Genomic DNA, 21,255 nt, shown 5'->3' with positions numbered 1-21,255 from the left:
TGTTTATCATGTAAACAAATTTTATACAAGGCACTTATTAATGTATTGTGATTGTCCATATTGCTTCCTTTGCTGGCTAGATTCATTTGTCAGATTACACACTGCTTGTTTCCATGGTTACGTCCACCCTGCAATCCAGCAGTGGTGGCCATGCTTGCACACTATAGAAAAAAAGTGCCCGACTATGTGCACTCCTGATGGCCAGCCACCAGAGAAGCCGACAGTTTTTCCTATATTATGCAAGCACGGCCATCGATGCTGGATTACAGGGTGGTCGCAACCATCGAAATGAGCAGGTTATAATGTGATTTAAAAAAAAAAAAGGAATATAGCCAGTAAAGGAAGCAAAATGGACCATCACAATTCTATTAACTCTCTCTAGTGAGAAAAGCCCTCTAAGCCCAAATTAAACTCCCCGATTTTCAGGACAATTACTGGAATCAAGTAAATAAACAAAATTTGGCGCCACTCTCAGTAATCAATGTTATTGTTGATGTTATAGGCCCATATATGGGCTCCCAGGTAAATATTAAATCTCACGTGCATATATTGGTAATATATTGGCGTAATAAAAACACAATATATTAACAATATTTAAGAAGATGTCATAGCACGCATACCCAGAATCCGTGTTACTTTTATAGTATAAAAGTGTGACGTAAGCACTCAGCTGACCGCAGCAACACAGCTATCCTTCCGGTCACGTGAGACGCCATTCCCCGCATTACGTGGGACGCAGGATGAGCAACCAGGAACCCAGGACGCCGCAGCAGAGAGAGACGCCGAGGGAGCATCACACCACGTGTACACCAACGCCATCCAGGACCGGACTACCGCCCGTACATATCGGGGTACTGTGTACACAGAATTTCTTGCAGCCGTTTCCAGAGACCCACAACTGATGGGGTAAGACTGTTTCATATTGTACACGGCTGTCAATACTTATCCAGGACATAAGAAGAAAACAGTAATACCTAGATCATTAATGGTTCTATTCTACTTTATGTCGTTTTTATTCTGATTTGATCTTACTTTATTGTGCACCTCTATACAGACTGATCACCTGTATAAGCAGGCAAGCCTTGATACAGAGCGATATATAGACTAATCGACTATTTGCATTGTACTAACACACCGACCATCTATACGTGTCTAAAACATTACTGAATCGACAGATCTAGCGTTGTGTACATATACTATATTTTATATAATAAACAATCCTTTATACCATACCTGCATTGACACTATAGACTACCTATATACCCAACCATCTGAGTGCCCTCCACTTCTCCATATTCTCTATAGTGCAAATAATATATCTATATCTATCTCTTTATCAGAATTGCATTTTTTCCCAATTTTACTCCATTTGGAATTTTTTTTCCCGCTTCCTACTACATGGTATGCAACTATAAATGGTGCCCTTAGAAAGTAAAATTTGTCCCGCAAAAAATAAACCCTCATAAAGCTATGTGAATGGAAAAATAAAAAAAAGTTAGGACTATGGGAAGAAGGGAAGTGAAAAACGAAAATGCAAAAAATGGAAAATCCCAGGGTCCTTAAAGGGCTTCTGTCACCCCACTAAAGTGTTTTGTTTTTTTTGGGGCTAGTGAAATTAGTTATATTGCGATATATGACAATATAATTGTGTTACTTACTTTGATCCAGCAGTTTCTGCAAAAAACGAAGTTTTATAATATGTAAATTCGGTCTCTACCAGCAAGTAGGGCGGCTACTTGCTGGTAGCTGCTGCAGAAATCCGCCCCCTCGTCGTGTTGATTGACAGGGCCAGCCGGGATCTCCTCCTCCGGCCAGCCCTGTCGGCATTTCAAAAATCGCGCGCCTGTGTTGATTCGGCGCAGGCGCTCTGAGATGAGGAGGCTCGTCTCCTCAGCACTCCCTCAGTGCGCCTGCGCCGATGGTGTCTTCTATTTCGGTGATGTCATCGGCGCAGGCGCACAGAGAGTTCTGAGGAGACGAGCCTCCTCATCTCAGAGCGCCTGCGCCGAATCAACACAGGAGCGCGATTTTTGAAATGCCGACAGGGCTGGCCAGAGGAGGAGATCCCGGCTGGCCCTGTCAATCAACACGACGAGGGGGCGGATTTCTGCAGCAGCTAGCAGCAAGTAGCCGCCCTACTTGCTGTTAGAGACCGAATTTACATATATTAAAACTTCGTTTTTTGCAGAAACTGCTGGATCAAAGTAAGTAACACAATTATATTGTCATATATCGCAATATAACTAATTTCACTAGCCCAAAAAAAAAAAAACACTTTAGTGGGGTGACAGAAGCCCTTTAAGTGGTTAAAATCTAGACCCGTCAGGCAAATTCCGAATTCATATTTGGAATCAGCGCGCTCATTTTAGTATAAGGCCTCATGCTTAGGGCTGTGCCGTTTTTTTTGCGGTCCGCAAACCCGCAAAAAAACGGAAGCCGTCCGTGTTGCCTTCTGCAGTTTGCGGAATGGAACGGGCTCCGGCAATATAAATGCCTATTCTTGTCCGCAAAGCGCGGAAAAGAATAGGACATTTTTTTTTTGCGGGGGCCGCGGAACGGAGCCACGGATGCAGACAGCACATGGAACACGGAGTGCTGTCTGCATCTTTTGCGGCCCCATTGAAGTGATTGAGGCCTAAATCACATGTTTTTCTCTCATTCAAAATCATTGTTCTGCGGTGTTAATCTATCATAACCTTTATTTATATGTTTCCAGGAAGAATTATAGAGGAACGGCACAGCATAGAGTTCTAAGAAAAGATACTCCTGAATGTTTATATATATTTTTTTAACCGACTGCAGAATGAAATTTAAGCAGAATCTGCACTGTCGACCAAAAACATATAAAAATTTAATGCAGTCTAGTACATTTGAAAAAAAACTAAAAACAGTCAATGTGAAACTACATACAGGTCCTTCTAAAAAAATTAGCATATTGTGATAAAGTTCATTATTTTCTGTAATGTACTGATAAACATTAGACTTTCTTATATTTTAGATTCATTACACACAACTAAAGTAGTTCAAGCCTTTTATTGTTTTAATATTGATGATTTGGGCATACAGCTCATGAAAACCCAAAATTCATATCTAAAAAAAATTTGCATATTTCATCCGACCAATAAAAAAAAGTCAACCTTCAAATAATCATGTTCAGTTCTGCACTCAATACTTGGTCGGGAATCCTTTTGCAGAAATGACTGCTTCAATGCGGCGTGGCATGGAGGCAATCAGCCTGTGGCACTGCTGAGGTGTTATGGAGGCCCAGGATGCTTCGATAGCGGCCTTAAGCTCATCCAGAGTGTTGGGTCTTGCGTCTCTCAACTTTCTCTTCCCAATATCCCACAGATTCTCTATGGGGTTCAGGTCAGGAGAGTTGGCAGGCCAATTGAGCACAGTAATACCATGGTCAGTAAACCATTTACCAGTGGTTTTGGCACTGTGAGCAGGTGCCAGGTCGTGCTGAAAAATGAAATCTTCATCTCCATAAAGCTTTTCAGCAGATGGAAGCATGAAGTGCTCCAAAATCTCCTGATAGCTAGCTGTATTGACCATGCCCTTGATAAAACACAGTGGACCAACACCAGCAGCTGACATGGCACCCCAGACCATCACTGACTGTGGGTACTTGACACTGGACTTCAGGCATTTTGGCATTTCCCTCTCCCCAGTCTTCCTCCAGACTCTGGCACCTTGATTTCCGAATGACATGCAAAATTTGCTTTCATCCGAAAAAAGTACTTTAGACCACTGAGCAACAGTCCAGTGCTGCTTCTCTGTAGCCCAGGTCAGGCGCTTCTGCCGCTGTTTCTGGTTCAAAAGTGGCTTGACCTGGGGAATGCGGCACCTGTAGCCCATTTCCTGCACACGCCTGTACACGGTGGCTCTGGATGTTTCTACTCCAGACTCAGTCCACTGCTTCCGCAGGTCCCCCAAGGTCTGGAATCGGTCCTTCTCCACAATTTTTTTCCTTCCCACAGACTTCCCACTGAGGTGCCTTGATACAGCACTCTGGGAACAGCCTATTCGTCCAGAAATTTCCTTCTGTGTCTTACCCTCTTGCTTGAGGGTGTCAATGATGGCCTTCTGGACAGCAGTCAGGTCGGCAGTCTTACCCATGATTGCGGTTTTGAGTAATGAACCAGGCTGGGAGTTTTTAAAAGCCTCAGGAATCTTTTGCAGGTGTTTAGAGTTAATTAGTTGATTCAGATGATTAGGTTAATAGCTCGTTTAGAGAACCTTTTCATGATATGCTAATTTTTTGAGATAGGAAATTTGGGTTTTCATGAGCTGTATGCCAAAATCATCAATATTAAAACAATAAAAGGCTTGAACTACTTCAGCTGGTGTGTAATGAATCTAAAATATATGAAAGTCTAATGTTTATCAGTACATTACAGAAAATAATTTACTTTATCACAATATGATAATTTTTTTAGAAGGACCTGTACAATAAAATAATACTGTTAATGTATTCAAGTCAAAAACAGAATTACCGCCAAAGCCAAATCATAGAATATCTTGGATGCTTTCGCATATCCTGAATGTCTAAGGTCAACACCACCACCAGGAAGAAGAATTCTGGAATGCAAAAAAAATATATATAAAAATTTGATTTGTAAAAGTTAAATATTCAGATCAGTGCCAAAAATATCTGATTGTGGCTTGGCTATTTCCAGAACCCCCATAGAGGTGAATGGAAAGGTGGCTGTGCCCGTGTGGTGTGCTCTCCATTCACAGCTATGGGAGTTTTGGAAATAGTGGAGCTCACCCTTTCAGCTCTTTTTGGAACTCCCACAGAAGTGAAGTGAGAGAACACTGCGCCAGGACGGTGTACTCTCCCTTCACTTTGGGGCACTGTTCTAGAGATACGGTGGTGAGGGTCCCACCTATCTGACATTGATTACATACCCTATTAATATGCCACCAATGTGTGAGATGGGTCAACCTCTTTAAGGCTAAAATTAGTTATGTGACAAGACAGAAGTTAAAAATGGACTTGTGTGCCAGCCATACTTACTTCAGACATAAATTCAAAATCAACAATAAGGTTACATTTTTCATGAAGGTTTTTCCAATTTCAATGTGACTGTTAAAAGGGTTAACCTAAGCACTAGTAGATAGCAGATTGGTGTCCCCCAGTAGTGATCATCTTTAGCACCATCTTGGGCTGGTCTGGACTTTTTAATGCAAACTTTGTTAATAGCCCAACATTCGGACTAAGTGTGGGATGCATAGCATTTCATGTTTAGCGTTTTATTTCTTGCCCTTTTATTTAATACATTTTTTTTTTTTTTTTTTTAAAAGGTAACATTTTGGTTTATTTTATACTATTAATTTAGAGGTGCTTAAAAAGGTCTGTGAACCCTTCAGTATTTTCTACATTCCTGCATACATTTGACCTAAAACTAGATCAGATTTTCACACAAGTCCTAAAAGGTAGATAAAGATAACCAAATCAAACAAAAATATTAGAAATGAAATAAAGTAAAAAAATATTAGACTTCGTTATTTATTTTTTGAGAAAAAAGATCCACTATCCCATGCCCGCGAGTGGCAAATGTGTGTGGACCTTTGCTTTCTGTATCTGGTGTGACTCCCTTGTGCAGCAATATCTGCAACTAAACATTTCCAGTAATTGCTTATTAGTTCTGCACATTGGCTTGGAGGAATTTTAGCCAATTTCTCCATACAAACAGCTTTATGTTGGTTTCCTCCCATGAACTGCTCAGGACTTTGACTTGGCCATTCCAAAACTTTATTCTTCTTTAACCACTCTTTGGTAGAACAACTAGTGTGCGTAGGGTTGTTGTCTTGCTGCATGGCCGTTTTCTTGAGATTCAGCTCACAGATAGATGTCCTGATATTTTTCTTTAGAATTTGCTGATATAATGGAACAATGAATTCTGAACTATTATGGTTAGCCAGGCCCAAGATATGATACTACCAGTACTGTGTTTCACACATGGAATGAGGGTCTCATGCTGTAATACAGTGTTTTCCTTTCTCCAAATATAACACTTCTCATGTAAATCAAGAAGTCCTATTTTGTTCTCATCCGTCCACAAAACATTGCTCCGATAGCATTCTGGCTTGTTCAGGTTATCTTTAGCAAACTGCAGATGGGCAGCAGTGTTCTTTTGGGAGTGCTGCAGATTTCTCCTTGCAATCTTGCCATGCACACCATTGTTGTTGTGGTGTCTTCCTAATGGTGGACTCATGAACATTGATATTAGCTAATGTGAGAAAGGCCTTTAGTTGTTTAGAGGTTAACTTCTGTTACTTTGTGACCTTGCAGACCATTACATAACTTGCTCTTGGCATTATTTTTGTTGGTCGACCAGTCCTGGGGAGGGCCAAAATGGTCTTGAATTTCCTCCATGCGTACAAAATATGTCTGACTGTGGATTGGTGGAGTCCAAACTGTTTAGAAACGGTTTTGTAACATTTTCCAGGGTAAGGAGCAACAACTCTTCTTCTGAGGTCCTCAGAAATGTCCTTTGTTCATGCCATGACACAATTCCACAAACCTGTTGTGAAGATCATCAGACTTTCATAGATCCCTGTTCTTTAAATAAAACAGGGTGTCCACTTGATTGTCATCCCATTAATTGAAAAGACTTAACTCTACTTTCAGATTATCTGCTAATCCTAACACTGGGTTCACACCTGAGGGTTTTACAGCGCGTTCAAACGCGCTGTAAAACGCTCATCACATGAAAACCAATGCTTCCCTACGGCCCTGGTTCACACTTGAGCGTTTTACAGCGCGTCTGAAAGCGATGAAAAACGCCCTAAGCTCAAAAAAGTTCTTGAGCTTCTTTGGGGTGTTTTGTCGCGCGTTCCCGCACATAGACTTTCGGGAACGCGCGACAATGGGCGTTCGCTTGCCTCTGTATGCACGATTGTAAATGCCGGTACAATCGCGCATACAGAGCGCTCCGGTGTGAACCCAGGGTTAAAGGTTCACATACATTGCCACTCAGACATGTTATATTGGATAATGTTCCTCAATAAATGAAAGTCTAATATTTTTGTTTTGTTTGTTTCACTTGATTATCTTTATCTACTTTTAGGACTGATGCAGTTTTAGACTGAATTTATGCAGAAATATAAAAAATTCGAAAGGGTTTATAAACTTTCAAGAAGAAATTAACTGATCCTTTAGAATGACTCTCTCAGCTATGTTCTTGTGTACCAAGCCTCACGCACACATACTTAGGCTGATCATAACTAGGGAATCAACTTCAGATTAAACACTTGTACCACTTGGAACCAAACCAGAGTTTTTTTTTTTTTTACAGTAAAAATTAATTTATGCAGTTAAGCGAAGTCTCGTGAGACTTCGCAAAGTAATATCTTCTGCTCATCTGAGCCAGTACATTCTAATACTGTACAGAGCTCCTGCTCCGTACAGTATTGAAACAGATTATTATGCAAATCGACTTCGGATGTTTCATCTGAAGTCGATTCGCTTATCCCTAATCATAACTTTGAAAGGCATTGGAGGGAAGAAATGTACTTTATAAACCACGTGTGCCGCGAATTCTCTCTGCTCTCCTCAGGCTGGTTGCAAGTTTGTGAAGGGAACTTTAGACCAGTATTGTACTGGCAGAATACAGTACCTGCATGTGGACACTCCAATCAGCTCTGAGAGGACAGACAAATGCTGCCGTACAATATTGGAGCAATTAGCAGCAAAAAAAAAACAAAACAAAAAAAAACACAGCCCTTGAGAGCTTGGGGAGGCTTGTATATAATCCAAACCATGGCTCCAGCCAGAACATGCATTATTGGAGATATTGTTGAAAAGTCAGTTTCCCTTTAACACATACCCATTGATAGCACTGAAGATCTTCGCATACTCTTCTTCAGTGAGATTGATCCTGAAAAGGTGAATTATATAGTTATTAACTAATAGTTATGAAACTTTAACCATAATGTAATTTTGAGCTACTTTTTTTCTCATTTTACATAACAGGACTAGGAGAACCCTCCGTGTCTCTATGACCACTGATGAAGGTCGAGACTGGCCATCAGCCTTCTCACACTCTGCATGCACAAGGATACTAATGCCCATTGGAAACTATGCAAGAGGAGGCATGGAGTGCCAGGTTCATGAATTTAGTGGACATCAAAGTCACCTTTGTTCTTTCTTCTCGGGTCTTGTGCAAACTGCACCATATTTAGTAAGTTTAGTGCAGTAGCTCAGCAGGTCTGTCATGCTAATATGCTACCCGTAAAGTGGTTGTCCAGGATTTTGATACTAATGGCCTATCGTACAAAGCTCTGTCTAATGTGCAGTGGACAAAGCTGGTAAATGATGGGTAGAGGCGCAGGGTTTTGGACTGCTGCTGATCTGATATTGATGGCCTATCCTGAGGATAGGCCATCAATATCAAAATCCGGGAAAACCCCTTTAAATAAGAGCATATTCTCATTCTCACCAATCCACTGTACAGCTATAGGAAGCAGTGACAACACGTTCCATGTCAATATAATGTGTAAATGAAAGGAAAAGCCCAATTCTAGTAGGAGTCCTAAAGGTCAGGCAGCTTTCCATCTTTCAATGCTTTCTGCTTACATTATGGGGATTACTCTTGCTCCAGCTGACTCGAGCGTCTTGACATAAGAAGCAGCAATGTAGGAATGGCCTAAAGATAGCAGGTTGCCAAAGTGTGTCTCCTGTGACAGAATGCCTAGGAGAATTAAACCAGAAATAGGTTAGGACATTGCCATCAATACATTATCATATCACCCAGCACTTATCTAACTGGTTATATGTGTAAGGGCTCAGGCACACGAACATTTGTGTCTGCAATAGTGGTCCGCAATGCACAGGCACCAGCCGTGTGCCCGTCATTTGTGGACCTATTCACTTTAATGGGTCGCATCGCATTCTATTTTTTTTTGCGGTGAGGAGTCACGGACTGAAATCCCATGAAAGCACTCCATCGTGCTTCCATGGGCTCCTGCTCCGTGTATTCGCTCCATATCTTGCAGACCCATTCAAGTGAATGGGTCCACCTCCGTGATACGGAGCGCACATGTCCAATGACCATATATTGCGGACCCGCGCCGCACACGTTCCTGTGCATGAGCCCTAAAGAGCATTCTCAATGGTTGATCATCAAAGGGCTTTGGCCAATTTAGGCTTAATTTTCTAAAAGTGTCACAAACAGTGTGTTTGCTCAGCGCAAGCACATGACTGTAGGTCCCCCCTAGCACTGAAGGCTCCGAATGACCTGGATCAGAGGTGTAAACAGAAAGACCAGGCATCCTCTGCGTCCACAGGATGCTCACATGACCACTTCCTCGGGCTGGTCCTGGCTTCCAGTACTTTAGTGCAGGGCCTAAAAAGGCAAGAGGATGCTTCCTGCACAAGTAGAGAGTACTAGCTGTTGAGCGCCTGCGCTGAAATACTAAAAGCCAGGAACGGGACCAAGGAAATGGTCACGTGAGCCCATTACATGACCACCACCTCCTATAATCCTAACTAAGGATGACAAATCTATATGTTTACACTGCTGACACTGACCTTCACTATCACAGCTGGGGGGGGGGAGACAGTACAACATCATATGGTAGGATAGAACAAACATTCATCCTATAATGGCCCATGTAAAGAAGCTGACAATCACCTGATTAACTAGAAAATGTGTGTTCATTCAGTGAAAGCATCATTAATACGGCACCTAAATCATCCTTTCTGCGCAGCAGATTGTCCTGTCTAAACAGCGCTCTGCTGCCCAGAAACAAACATAGGAGGCAATTTCTGCATGTAAAGGCAGCTCTCACCCCCTTGTACAAGAAGGCAATTATCAGGAATGGATGGTTCATTTCTGATAATTGCCTGGTCAGACAGCCGTGTAAAGGGGCATTTATTAAGTATATTACCAGCGATTTGGCTTTTCTATTTAAACTTAGATTAAAAAAAATACCAGAAGGATCAATTACTACCTTTGTTAAACTGCACTAGTGTAAAAATAATGTCTTCGAAATAAGCCTACTGAACTTTAGTGTTTTAGATATATTTGGTTGGTTCTGCAATGATCACAGATATTCCCTCTGTATTTTTCAGCACAGACAACCTATATACTCTGACTGTCAGAGTCATATCAAAGGTTTTGATTGGTGGGGGCACAAGTGCCGAGACCCCCATAGATCACTAGAACAAGCAGAGAGAAGCGAGACAGACTCAATCAAAACTCTATGGGCCGTCTCACTGTGCGATATCAGTAGGGTTACTCCCCTCTTTCTAGCGATCGCTCAAAACCTTTGCGTCGTCTCTGACATATCAAAACTTATGAAAACGATGTGACTCTTTAAAGGCTATGTACAACTTTGTGAACAATTTTTTTGAATTAGTGCATCATACTCATTATGAGCTAAAAATCATTTGTTAAATTGGTCTTTATTAAAAATATGGAGTCCTTTTCTCTGTACAGAGCCGAGATGGTCTACTAGCAGGATCTGAATTTTCTCTTTTCCGTCAGACAGGGAGCTGACAGGCTCTTTATCTCTGCCCTCTGATATTATAAAACACTCATTATAGCTCAGATTTTAACTCACCTCTTAGTAATTTAGAGATAAGGGTTATTAGATGACCTGGGACAAAGTGTAAGTAGGATGCACACAGCTAGAAAACAGTTAACCCTTTGTGACGGAAGACCAATTGAAAAAATTATTTTTAGCCCCATATGAGTAAAATGCAATCATAAAAAAATCGTCCCCAAAAGGTGTACAAAGTAGGGATCGACCGAATATCGGATTTACCGATATTATCGGCCGATATTCAGGATTTTGAACGCTATCGGTATCAGCATTTATTTTGCCGATATTCCGATAGCGTATGGGGAACACAGATCGCGCTGCTGACAGCGCTCTCCGTGTTCCCCTTAGCAGCAGGGGAGAAGGAAGGAGTGTCTCCTCCCCCTATGCTGCCGCTAATGAAAGGACAGGGGACAAGAGGAGGGGAGGGGCTGTGGCCACTGCGCCACCAATGAAGCTTAATCTCTCATTTATTCATATACAGGAGACGGGAGCTGCAGAATCACATAGCCGGCTCCCGACCTCTATGAGCGGTAGCTGCGATCTGCGGTAGTTAACCCCTCAGGTGCCGCGGATCGCAGCTACTGCTCATAGAGGTCGGGAGCCGGCTATGTGATTCTGCAGCCAGCTCTCCTGTATATGAATAAATGAGAGAGGGGTTGTCCAAGTTATATTTATTGATGACCTATCCCCAGGATAGGTCATCAATATCAGATCGGAGGGGGTCCGACACCCGGCACCCTCTCCGATCAGCTGTTTGAAGAGGAGACTCGCACGGTGTCAGCGCTGCCTCCTCTTCACTGTTTACCTTCTAGCCGTTGCATCTGCAGTGGTGAGCAGGTGTAATTACACCCAAGCCGTCCCATTCATTTCAATAGGACGGCTTGGGTGTAATTACACCTGCTCACCACTGCAGATGCAACAGCTAGAAGGTAAACAGTGAAGAGGAGGCAGCGCTGACACCGTGCGAGTCTCCTCTTCAAACAGCCGATAGGAGAGGGTGCCGGGTGTCGGACCCCCGCCAATCTGATATTGATGACCTATCCTGGGGATAGGTCATCAATAAATATAACTTGGACAACCCCTTTAATCTTTATTGGTGGCGCAGTGCGCCCCCCCCAACCCCAGTATTAGACATTGGTGGCGCAGTGCGCCCCCCCTTCCCCCCCAGTATTAAGCATTGGCAGCGCAGTGCGCCTCCCCCCCAAGCCCCCCCCAGTGCTGGGGCTCCGATCGGTTACCATGGCAGCCAGGACGCTATTGAAGCCCTGGCTGTCATAGTAAGCTCCATGCTGCTGTGTGGACAAAGCACAGAGCAGCAGGGACAGTGTGAGCTCCTATTCACCCTGATAGATCTCTAAGGGGGCTAAAAGTTAGTAAAAAAAAAAAAAAAAAGTTACACAAATAAAACACCAAAATATTAAGTATAAATGAAAAAAAAGATTTACAAAAAAATAAAAAACTACACATTAACCATAAACATTAATTTTCAGCAGATTTGAGGGAATTTTTTATTTATTTTTTTCAAAAAAAAAAATTCCCAGAATATCGGTATAAATTATCGGCTATCGGCCTGAAAGTTCACAAATTATCGGTATCGGCCCTAAAAAAAAATCTATATCGGTCGATCCCTAGTACAAAGCCCTTAAAAGGGTTGTCTGAATCATTTTTTTGTATGTTTCTAACTAAGCAAATGTAAGGATTTTACAATTCACTTTCTTTATCTGCAGTTGCTGCTTTCTCAGATTTCACCGAGGGTCACATGACCTGTGATGTCAGCTGCTCTCCCTGCTCTGATAATGTTTCGTGTACAAGCCTGAGAGATCAGATATGAGTCTGTACACAAAACGTCACAGTGCTGGCCACGCCCCCTGCACTGCCGTCTGCTCTCTCCCTGGATTCTTAACCCCTTCAGCTGTACAGACTCAGGGCTGAAGGCTTTACTGAGTAAAGATAGTCTCGGGTCCCTCTCTCTCTCTCCTCTTCTGAAAGATCTTCTAAGCCGATTTACAACCAGATCAAAGTTTAACCTGTATTTAGTCATATATAATTCTGATATACAGAGTTTACTGTGAATGGTATTCTGCAGCCTGCTATGCATTGTGAAAAAACTACAGCTGCCAAACAGTTTAACATTTTTACTAAAACTCTATTGCAAAAATGACTTTTAGACAAAAATTGTTTATAAATATACAGTACAGACCAAAAGTTTGGACACACCTTCTCATTCAAAGAGTTTTCTTTATTTTCATGACTATGACAATTGTAGATTCACACTGAAGGCATCAAAACTATGAATTAACACATGTGGAATTATATACATAACAAAAAAGTGTGAAACAACTGAAAATATGTCATATTCTAGGTTCTTCAAAGTAGCCACCTTTTGCTTTGATTACTGCTTTGCACACTCTTGGCATTCTCTTGATGAGCTTCAAGAGGTAGTCACCTGAAATGGTCTTCCAACAGTCTTGAAGGAATTCCCAGAGATGCTTAGCACTTGTTGGCCCTTTTGCCTTCACTCTGCGGTCCAGCTCACCCCAAATCATCTCAATTGGGTTCAGGTCCGGTGACTGTGGAGGCCAGGTCATCTGGCGCAGAAGCCCATCACTCTCCTTCATGGTCAAATAGCCCTTACACAGCCTTGAGGTGTGTTTGGGGTCATTGTCCTGTTGAAAAAAAAAATGATGGTCCAACTAAACGCAAACCGGATGGAATAGCATGCCGCTGCAAGATGCTGTGGTAGCCATGCTGGTTCAGTATGCCTTCAATTTTGAATAAATCCCCAACAGTGTCACCAGCAAAGCACCCCCACACCATCACACCTCCTCCTCTATGCTACATGGTGGGAACCAGGCATGTAGAGTCCATCCGTTCACCTTTTCTGGGTCGCCCAAAGACACGGTTGTTGGAACCAAAGATCTCAAGTTTGGACTCATCAGACCAAAGCACAGATTTCCACTGGTCTAATGTCCATTCCTTGTGTTCTTTAGCCCAAACAAGTCCCTTCTGCTTGTTGCCTGTCCTTAGCAGTGGTTTCCTAGCAGATATTCTACCATGAAGGCCTGATTCACACAGTCTCCTCTTAACAGTTGTTCTAGAGATGTGTCTGCTGCTAGAACTCTGTGTGGCATTGACCTGGTCTCTAATCTGAGCTGCTGTTAACCTGCGATTTCTGAGTCTAGTGACTCGGATGAACTTATCCTCCGCAGCAGAGGTGACTCTTGGTCTTCCTTTCCTGGGGCGGTCCGCATGGGAGCCAGTTTCTTTGTAGCGCTTGATGGTTTTTGTGACTGCACTTGGGGACACTTTCAAAGTTTTCCCAATTTTTCGGACTGACTGACCTTCATTTCTTAAAGTAATGATGGCCACTCGTTTTTCTTTACTTAGCTGCTTTTTTCTTGCCATAATGAAAATTCAAAGTCTATTCAGTAAGACTATCAGCGGTGTATCCACCTGACTTCTCCACAACACAACTGATGGTCCCAACCCCATTTATAAGGCAAGAAATCCCACTTATTAAACCTGACAGGGCACACCTGTGAAGTGAAAACCATTTCAGGCGACTACCTCTTGAAGATCATCAGGAGAATGCCAAGAGTGGTGCAAAGCAATAATCAAAGCAAAAGGTGGCTACTTTGAAGAACCTAGAATATGACATATTTTCAGTTGTTTCACACTTTTTTGTTATGTATATAATTCCATATGTGTTAATTCATAGTTTTGATGCCTTCAGTGTGAATCTACAATTTTCATAGTCATGAAAATAAAGAAAACTCTTTGAATGAGAAGGTGTGTCCAAACTTTTGGTCTGTACTGTGTGTGTGTGTATATATATAAGCAAATTCACAAGATGGAGGCATAGACAACCAAATTTCTTGATATCATTAAAATGAAAATCAGATTTTTTTAGTCACACAGTAAAATGAGTAATACAACATTAAGGTACTAAATAGAATTAACATCTAGCATGTTTGCTTAAGGCAATGCTGGATAACAGTTGTACGTCAAGCAGGGCCGAGCTATTTGCGCAAATGAATGATGACTAGTCGGACAATTGCTAGATTGTTCCAACACTAACTGGAACTATGTGTGCCAAGCTGTATAATTCATGGAAAAATAAACCTGTCCCTGGAGAACCAACATACAATTACAGAAAATAGTTCAGACATATTATTCACAGTGTACTGGTTACAATAGTGCCGATACTGGGAATCTCAGACTAGAGGGCACAGAGCCAATGTTAAGATTCCCTTCAAGCCCAATACATGCACATTGATAAAGGTTTCTTCACAAAAACGTATGTAAAATAAACAACCAAAAATGTTTTACGGACTGCCCACAGTTCAATGAACACTAAACACACAAAAGAATTTAAATAAATGAATAAATAAATAAACGAACAAAACCTGTGCGTATCAGGTCAGATGCCAGGCTACTGTATACCAAGACATTTCCCCCATTGCTCGTCTGCAAAGGAGTTCATTTATTAACCTGAAATACGCCTATATTAGTAATATTTCAGGCACAGATTGCGGCACAATGGTTAGTCACTTCTACCCGCTCACACCAGGTCTAAAAAAATTAACAAAGTTGCCGCCTCTACATAACTTCGGTGATCCACCACCAGAGCAGGGACTTTATTAAGACCACTGTCTAAAACGCTGGTCTTAATAAATAACCTACAAAGTTGTTAAAGGGGTTGTTCAGGATTTTTATTAAAATCCCCCTCTTCGCCCAGCAGGACCAATGAGGAGATCAATACTTATCTGCTCCGTTCCGGCCCTGTGCCTCCTGGGCTGTCTTCACCAGACCTCTGATCCCCGCTTGTCAACTTCTTCACATATGGGGTTATTTGCTTCTGAACCCTGGTCTGAGGCTGGCCACAGCGATGACGTGTCTCTAAGCGGCATGTGATCCAGCAGTGATGTGCCACTTCAGGATACGTCACCACTGAGGCCAGTTATTGGCTGCCAAGGTGCACATGACCCAAACTGTGAGGAAGCCGATCGGAACAGAACGCAAATTCCAGCGAAGACAGCCTAGGAGCCACGGGGCCGGAATAGAGTGGCTAGAAGCAGTTAAAGGGGTTCTGCAGTTCTTTTAAAGTTATGATCTATCCTCTGGATAGATCATCAGCATCTGATCGGCGGGGGTCCGACACCCGGGACGCCCACCGATCAGCTGTTTGAGAAGGCGTTCTCTCTGTTTCCCTCAGGCCAGGAGAGGCTAAGCTTTGTTCACTTGAATGGAGCTTAGCCGCGCCCAGGACAGTGATACTAGTCGTGACGTCAAACAGCGTGAAGGCCGCGGCGCTACTGCCAGCGCCGCTGCCTTCTCAAACAGCTGATGGGCAGGGGCCCCGGGTGTCAGACCCCGACAGATCATCAGTTTAAAAGAACCCCTTTAAGTACAGATCTCTTCATAGGTCCTTTTGGGTGGGGTTCTCCTGGACCCCTTTCAGCATTACGCCATGGCTAAGCTGCTGAAAATAGAGGGGATCTGAATGAAATACAAGGGGTTGTCAAGAATTACAAAAATAGGGCTCCTTTCTTCCAAAAACAGCACCATATAAGTCTACAGGTAGTAGATGGTATTGCAGCTCAACTCCATTCACTTTAATAGAGCCGAGTTGGAATACCAAACACAACCCACTGACCGGTGTGGAAAGTCGACATATCAGTCATTTATACGGACAGCACACATCCATGAAAAATGGAAATGTGAATGAGGCCTAAGGCTGGGTTCATAAATGACAAAGTCTAGCGCAAAAACACATGTATTACATATGTTTGACACGTAAAAGCCAGCGGATTTCACCTTCTCCTTTGAAAAGGCGCATTTTCCGCTGTATTTTTATTTATTTTTTAACAACATGTGGATGAGAATTGAGAAATTCCCATCTACTTTGCTGGTACTGTACAACGCTGCGGATTTGCCGTGCGAAAACCTGCAGTGCAGCTATCCAGTCATGTGTGAACCCGGCTTTACACAGCTCTATTGAAAGAAAAAGAAAAAGCTCATGGGTCTTGGGACTTTTTTTGAAGAAAATATTTTGTTGTGTAAAAGTAGTAAAACACCAATTTGCATCTTTTTTCTCCCAAATACATTTTTCAAAACATACATTTAGGTGAAAGTTAATGGGGAAATCATAGATAAATCTACCGCGCCACGTCTATTTATACCCCAGGTAAGAATTCCTGTCGACTAGGTGTCGGTGGAAAAAATAAGTCATCGAGAGGAGTTCTGAATAGGACCTGTTTAGGGAATGTATTAGTATTAAAATTGCCGCATTGATGGATCCGTTCTACCGGTCCGCGCATGCACAGACCTTTAAAAATGTGAAAAAGATAAGTACCGGATTCGTTTTTCCGGATGACACCGGAGGGACGGATCCGGTATTTCAATGCATTTGGATCTGTCTGACAAATGCCATCAGTTTGCGTCCGGATTGCTGGATCCGGCAGGCAGTTCCAGCGACGGAACTGCCTGCCGAAATCCTCTGACGCAAGTGTGAAAGTAGCCTAAGCTGGCTTCCACCACAATGAATCACACATATTTACTTCTGGTTGAGGTGGATCTTCCAGTAGAACGTCTTCTGATGCAAGTGGAAGTGCCTACATCCTTTAGCAATGAAATCACACAAGTTTCGTATGTTGTCTAGCAGACAGAACCAGAAATGTGTGCCGTCAAGTGACTGGACCTAGTTCGCCACGTCAAGCACAACAGATGGTCCAATCCTTCCATGTATCATTTTAAAAGGAATCTTTCACCAGCGACCTCCCCATCACAGACCCATAACTGCAGTTCACTTGATTCAAATGCTGTTTCTAAGATTTGATAATTTCCTTAATACGCAAATTAGGCCTTTGGAGCAATGAAGGCGCTGCCATTGCTCTTACTGCACCCACTCCTTTCTATGGCCAGTCCCTCCCGGGCCGCTTCGGAACTGCCGGGCCTTGACAATCAAAAACGACGACGGAGTAAAATGAGTGGAGCTTGGGTGCAACAAGAGCCCTCGTTGCACCAAAGGCCTAATACATATTAAGAAAAAGAATTCTAAGGCCCCATTCACACATCTGCAAGTGTTTTGCGGATCCACAACACACGGACACCGGCAACGTTCCGGCACCTAATAGAAAATGCCTAATCTTGTCCGCAATTTGCTAACAAGAATAGGACATGTTCTATTTTTTTCGGGAACGGAATTGCGGACCCGGAAGTGCAAAATACGGAACGAAATAGAGGACGTGTGAATGGGGCCTACCTCGGGAACGGAGAAGAAAAACAATGTTTGTCTGTGAGAGGGAGGTCTCTGGTGACAGATTCCCTTTTCAGCTACCTGCACGAGTGCGAACTGCAAATAAAAGCAAAGCGTACGTAAGATGTCTAATCTCATACACTTTGCTGGTACTGTATTAGGGCTCGTACACACGAACGTGTGAAGCCCGTGCTGTGGACTGCAAATTGTGGTCCGTAATGCACGGGCACCGTCTGTGGGGCAGGCGCATGGGGATCGCAGTCGCATTCACTTGATTGGGTCCGTGATCCCTCCGTTCCACAAAAAGATAGAGCATGTTCTATCTTTTTGCAGTGTGGAGGCACGGAACGGAACCCCAGAAAGCACTCCGTAGTGTTCCGTTACGTGCTTCCATTCCGCATCTCCGAACCCATTGAAATGAATGTGCGGAATGCACACGGAACGGGGCCCATGTATTGCGGATCCGAAAATGCCGTCTGCCTTTTTGCTGCCCGGTTTTGAGATCTGGCATGGGATCTCAAAAATTACTGAACAAAAGCTTCCGTTATGGTAATACCACCGGCTGCATCCGTTCAGAATGGATCCGGTTGTATTATATTGGAAATGAAGAAACCGGATCAGGCACCATTGACTTACGCGGTTTTTGGTTTCCCATGCCGTACTCAAGGCACCCGTATTAAGGGACTGATGGATCACGTGGTCAGCGTCTTATCTATGCTACATTACAAAAACTAAAGAAAAAAACTCGCTCTTCGTGAACGTGATGGACTTATCTTGTAGTAAGTATGTGACCATGTCCGCGGTCAGGATATATTCAAAGCAAGGCCCACGGAGGACAAAGAAAGGCGATCAATGGAGACTCCAGCGATTGGCAGACGTCCCACCTTCTGACCTCTCTGAACAACAAAATCAATTAATCTGGGGGGAGGGGGCCTGTTACCATAGCAACCAATTAGTTAACTGCTTTCATTTTACAAATGGGCCTACGAGAATCTGATTGGTTACACATCTACGATACCTTTGTGCTACTTTTTATAATTCGCCTCCACTCATATTACTTTTGGTTGCAACAACAGACGATTACACTCAGGGGGTAGAAATGGTGGCATCGGAAGGAGCGATGGGTGACTCTACAGCCGTAGTGACTGGCCATGGCACCTCAGCGCTGACTTGTTATTTCTGGCAATCCCACAGAGGTGAATGGAAAGCACCTGCGCACGCGCCCTACTTCAATTGGGGTGGTCCGTTCTGGAGATAGAAGTGGGCCCCAGAGGTGGGACTGGCACCTATGTGACCTTGATGGAATATCTCAGAGATTTACCACCAATGTCCGAGATGAGAAAACCCCCTTTAAGGATTAAACTAGATTTTACCCTAACAGTCTCTAATAGAGCAGAAAAGATCTACCCAGGATCCATACAAGCGCTTCCTATAAATCTACCCCAGCCATATGAAGCACGGGTAATAAGAGTACAGACCCTTCTAATACAAGACCCTCAGATACCGCACACAGACAGGACATGTCCTATGTATATCTACAACAGGCATGCTCAACTCAACCTGCGGCCATCCAGCTGTTGTAAAACTACAACTCCCACCATGCCCTTCTGTAGGCTGTCCGGGAATGATGGGAGTTGTAGTTTTGCAACAGCTGGAGGGCCGCAGGTTGAGCATGCCTGATCTCCAATCATCAAGGTGCTGTGTGCTATACAAGTAAAGTATACCATATATACAGAATATCTATGATCCCACCACTGCTCCCTGTATACAGATATATATATATATATATATATATATATATATATATATATATATATATATATATATATATATATATATATACACACAATCCCACCGCTAGTCCCTGTATACAGCCCCATATACACATGATCCCACCGCTGCTCCCTGTATAAAGCCCAATATACACATGATCCCACCGCTGCTCCCTGTATACAGCCCCATATACACACGATCCCACCACTGCTCCCCGTATACAGCCCCATATACACACGATCCCACCACTGCTCCCTGTATACAGCCCCATATACACACGATCCCACCACTGCTCCCCGTATACAGCCCCATATACACACGATCCCACCACTGCTCCCTGTATACAGCCCCATATACACATGATCCCACCACTGCTCCCTGTATACACCCCATATACACATGATCCCACCACTGCTCCCTGTATACACCCCATATACACATGATCCCACCACTGGTCCCTCTATACAGCCCCATATACACACGATCCCACCACTGCTCCCTGTATACACCCCATATACACATGATCCCACCACTGGTCCCTCTATACAGCCCCATATACACATGATCCCACCACTGCTCCCTGTATACAGCCCCATATACACACGATCCCACCACTGCTCCCCGTATACAGCCCCATATACACACGATCCCACCACTGCTCCCTGTATACAGCCCCATATACACACGATCCCACCACTGCTCCCCGTATACAGCCCCATATACACACGATCCCACCACTGCTCCCTGTATACAGCCCCATATACACATGATCCCACCACTGCTCCCTGTATACACCCCATATACACATGATCCCACCACTGCTCCCTGTATACACCCCATATACACATGATCCCACCACTGCTCCCTCTATACAGCCCCATATACACACGATCCCACCACTGCTCCCCGTATACAGCCCCATATACACATGATCCCACCACTGCTCCCTGTATACAGCCCCATATACACATGATCCCACCACTGCTCCCTGTATACGCCCCATGACTCCCTTCTAAACAGCAGGTCTTACCTATGACCGGCCTGTCATTGAGGGGGCGCGGGGGGCTCTTTATGGAGGACCCCCATGTCGTACTGGTGAGCAGCAGCAGAGTGGTGAGCAGCCCCAGTGCAGCAGCTGTGCCCATGATGACAGCCGGGCACCTGATGAGCCAGTCCCTTCTGGTCAGCGGCCTGTACTGACTACAGGGGAGGGGGAGGCAGCCCGCCACCAGTCTGCGGCATCCCCTGCTCCTCCTCCCGGAGTCACAGCCGAAAATCCTGCATTGCATCAGCGAGCCTGTCCCTGTCAGGAACGAGGAAGAGAAATGGAGGACCGCACGGCCACTTCCTGCTTGTGAGGGCCACGCAGATATTCTACCCACCCTCCATTACATAGCCCTGCCCGCCCCTTCAGGGCCAGCATCAGTGGTCCCCGGCCGCAGTAATAGTCAGTGCTGGACACGGGCCCTCTCCCAGCACACAGAAGGGGAGAGTTAGTAAACTGGTGTAAAGTAGAACGGGCGTAGTTGCCCATAGCAGCCAATTAGATTCCACCTTTCATTTTTGATAGCTTTTTTGGAAAATTTACATTGGAATCTGGTTGGTTGCTATGGGCAACTAAGCCAGTTCTGCTTTATACCAGTATGATAAATGACCCCAATAGACTTTTA

General features: G+C 43.8%; 1 protein-coding gene across 1 annotated transcript in view; it reads right to left on the bottom strand.

Annotated features, from left to right (window-relative positions):
* Positions 1-21,019, bottom strand: part of GGH (gamma-glutamyl hydrolase) — a 31,792-nt gene extending 10,773 nt beyond the window's left edge. Inside the window, exons 1-4 of the mRNA XM_044294169.1 lie at positions 20,616-21,019; positions 8,585-8,699; positions 7,836-7,886; positions 4,497-4,581 (exon numbers count right to left, since the gene is read on the bottom strand). Of these exons, the coding sequence (XP_044150104.1) occupies positions 4,497-4,581; positions 7,836-7,886; positions 8,585-8,699; positions 20,616-20,874 (510 nt within the window). The 5' untranslated portion in view covers positions 20,875-21,019. The remainder of the gene's footprint in view (positions 1-4,496; positions 4,582-7,835; positions 7,887-8,584; positions 8,700-20,615) is intronic.
* Between the last annotated feature and the right edge of the window lie 236 nt (positions 21,020-21,255).

Source organism: Bufo gargarizans, chromosome 5 (assembly GCF_014858855.1).
Source record: "Bufo gargarizans isolate SCDJY-AF-19 chromosome 5, ASM1485885v1, whole genome shotgun sequence".
NCBI lineage: Eukaryota > Metazoa > Chordata > Amphibia > Anura > Bufonidae > Bufo > Bufo gargarizans.
Note: the sequence above shows the minus strand (reverse complement) of the source record. Positions and strands in the feature narration are given on the sequence as shown.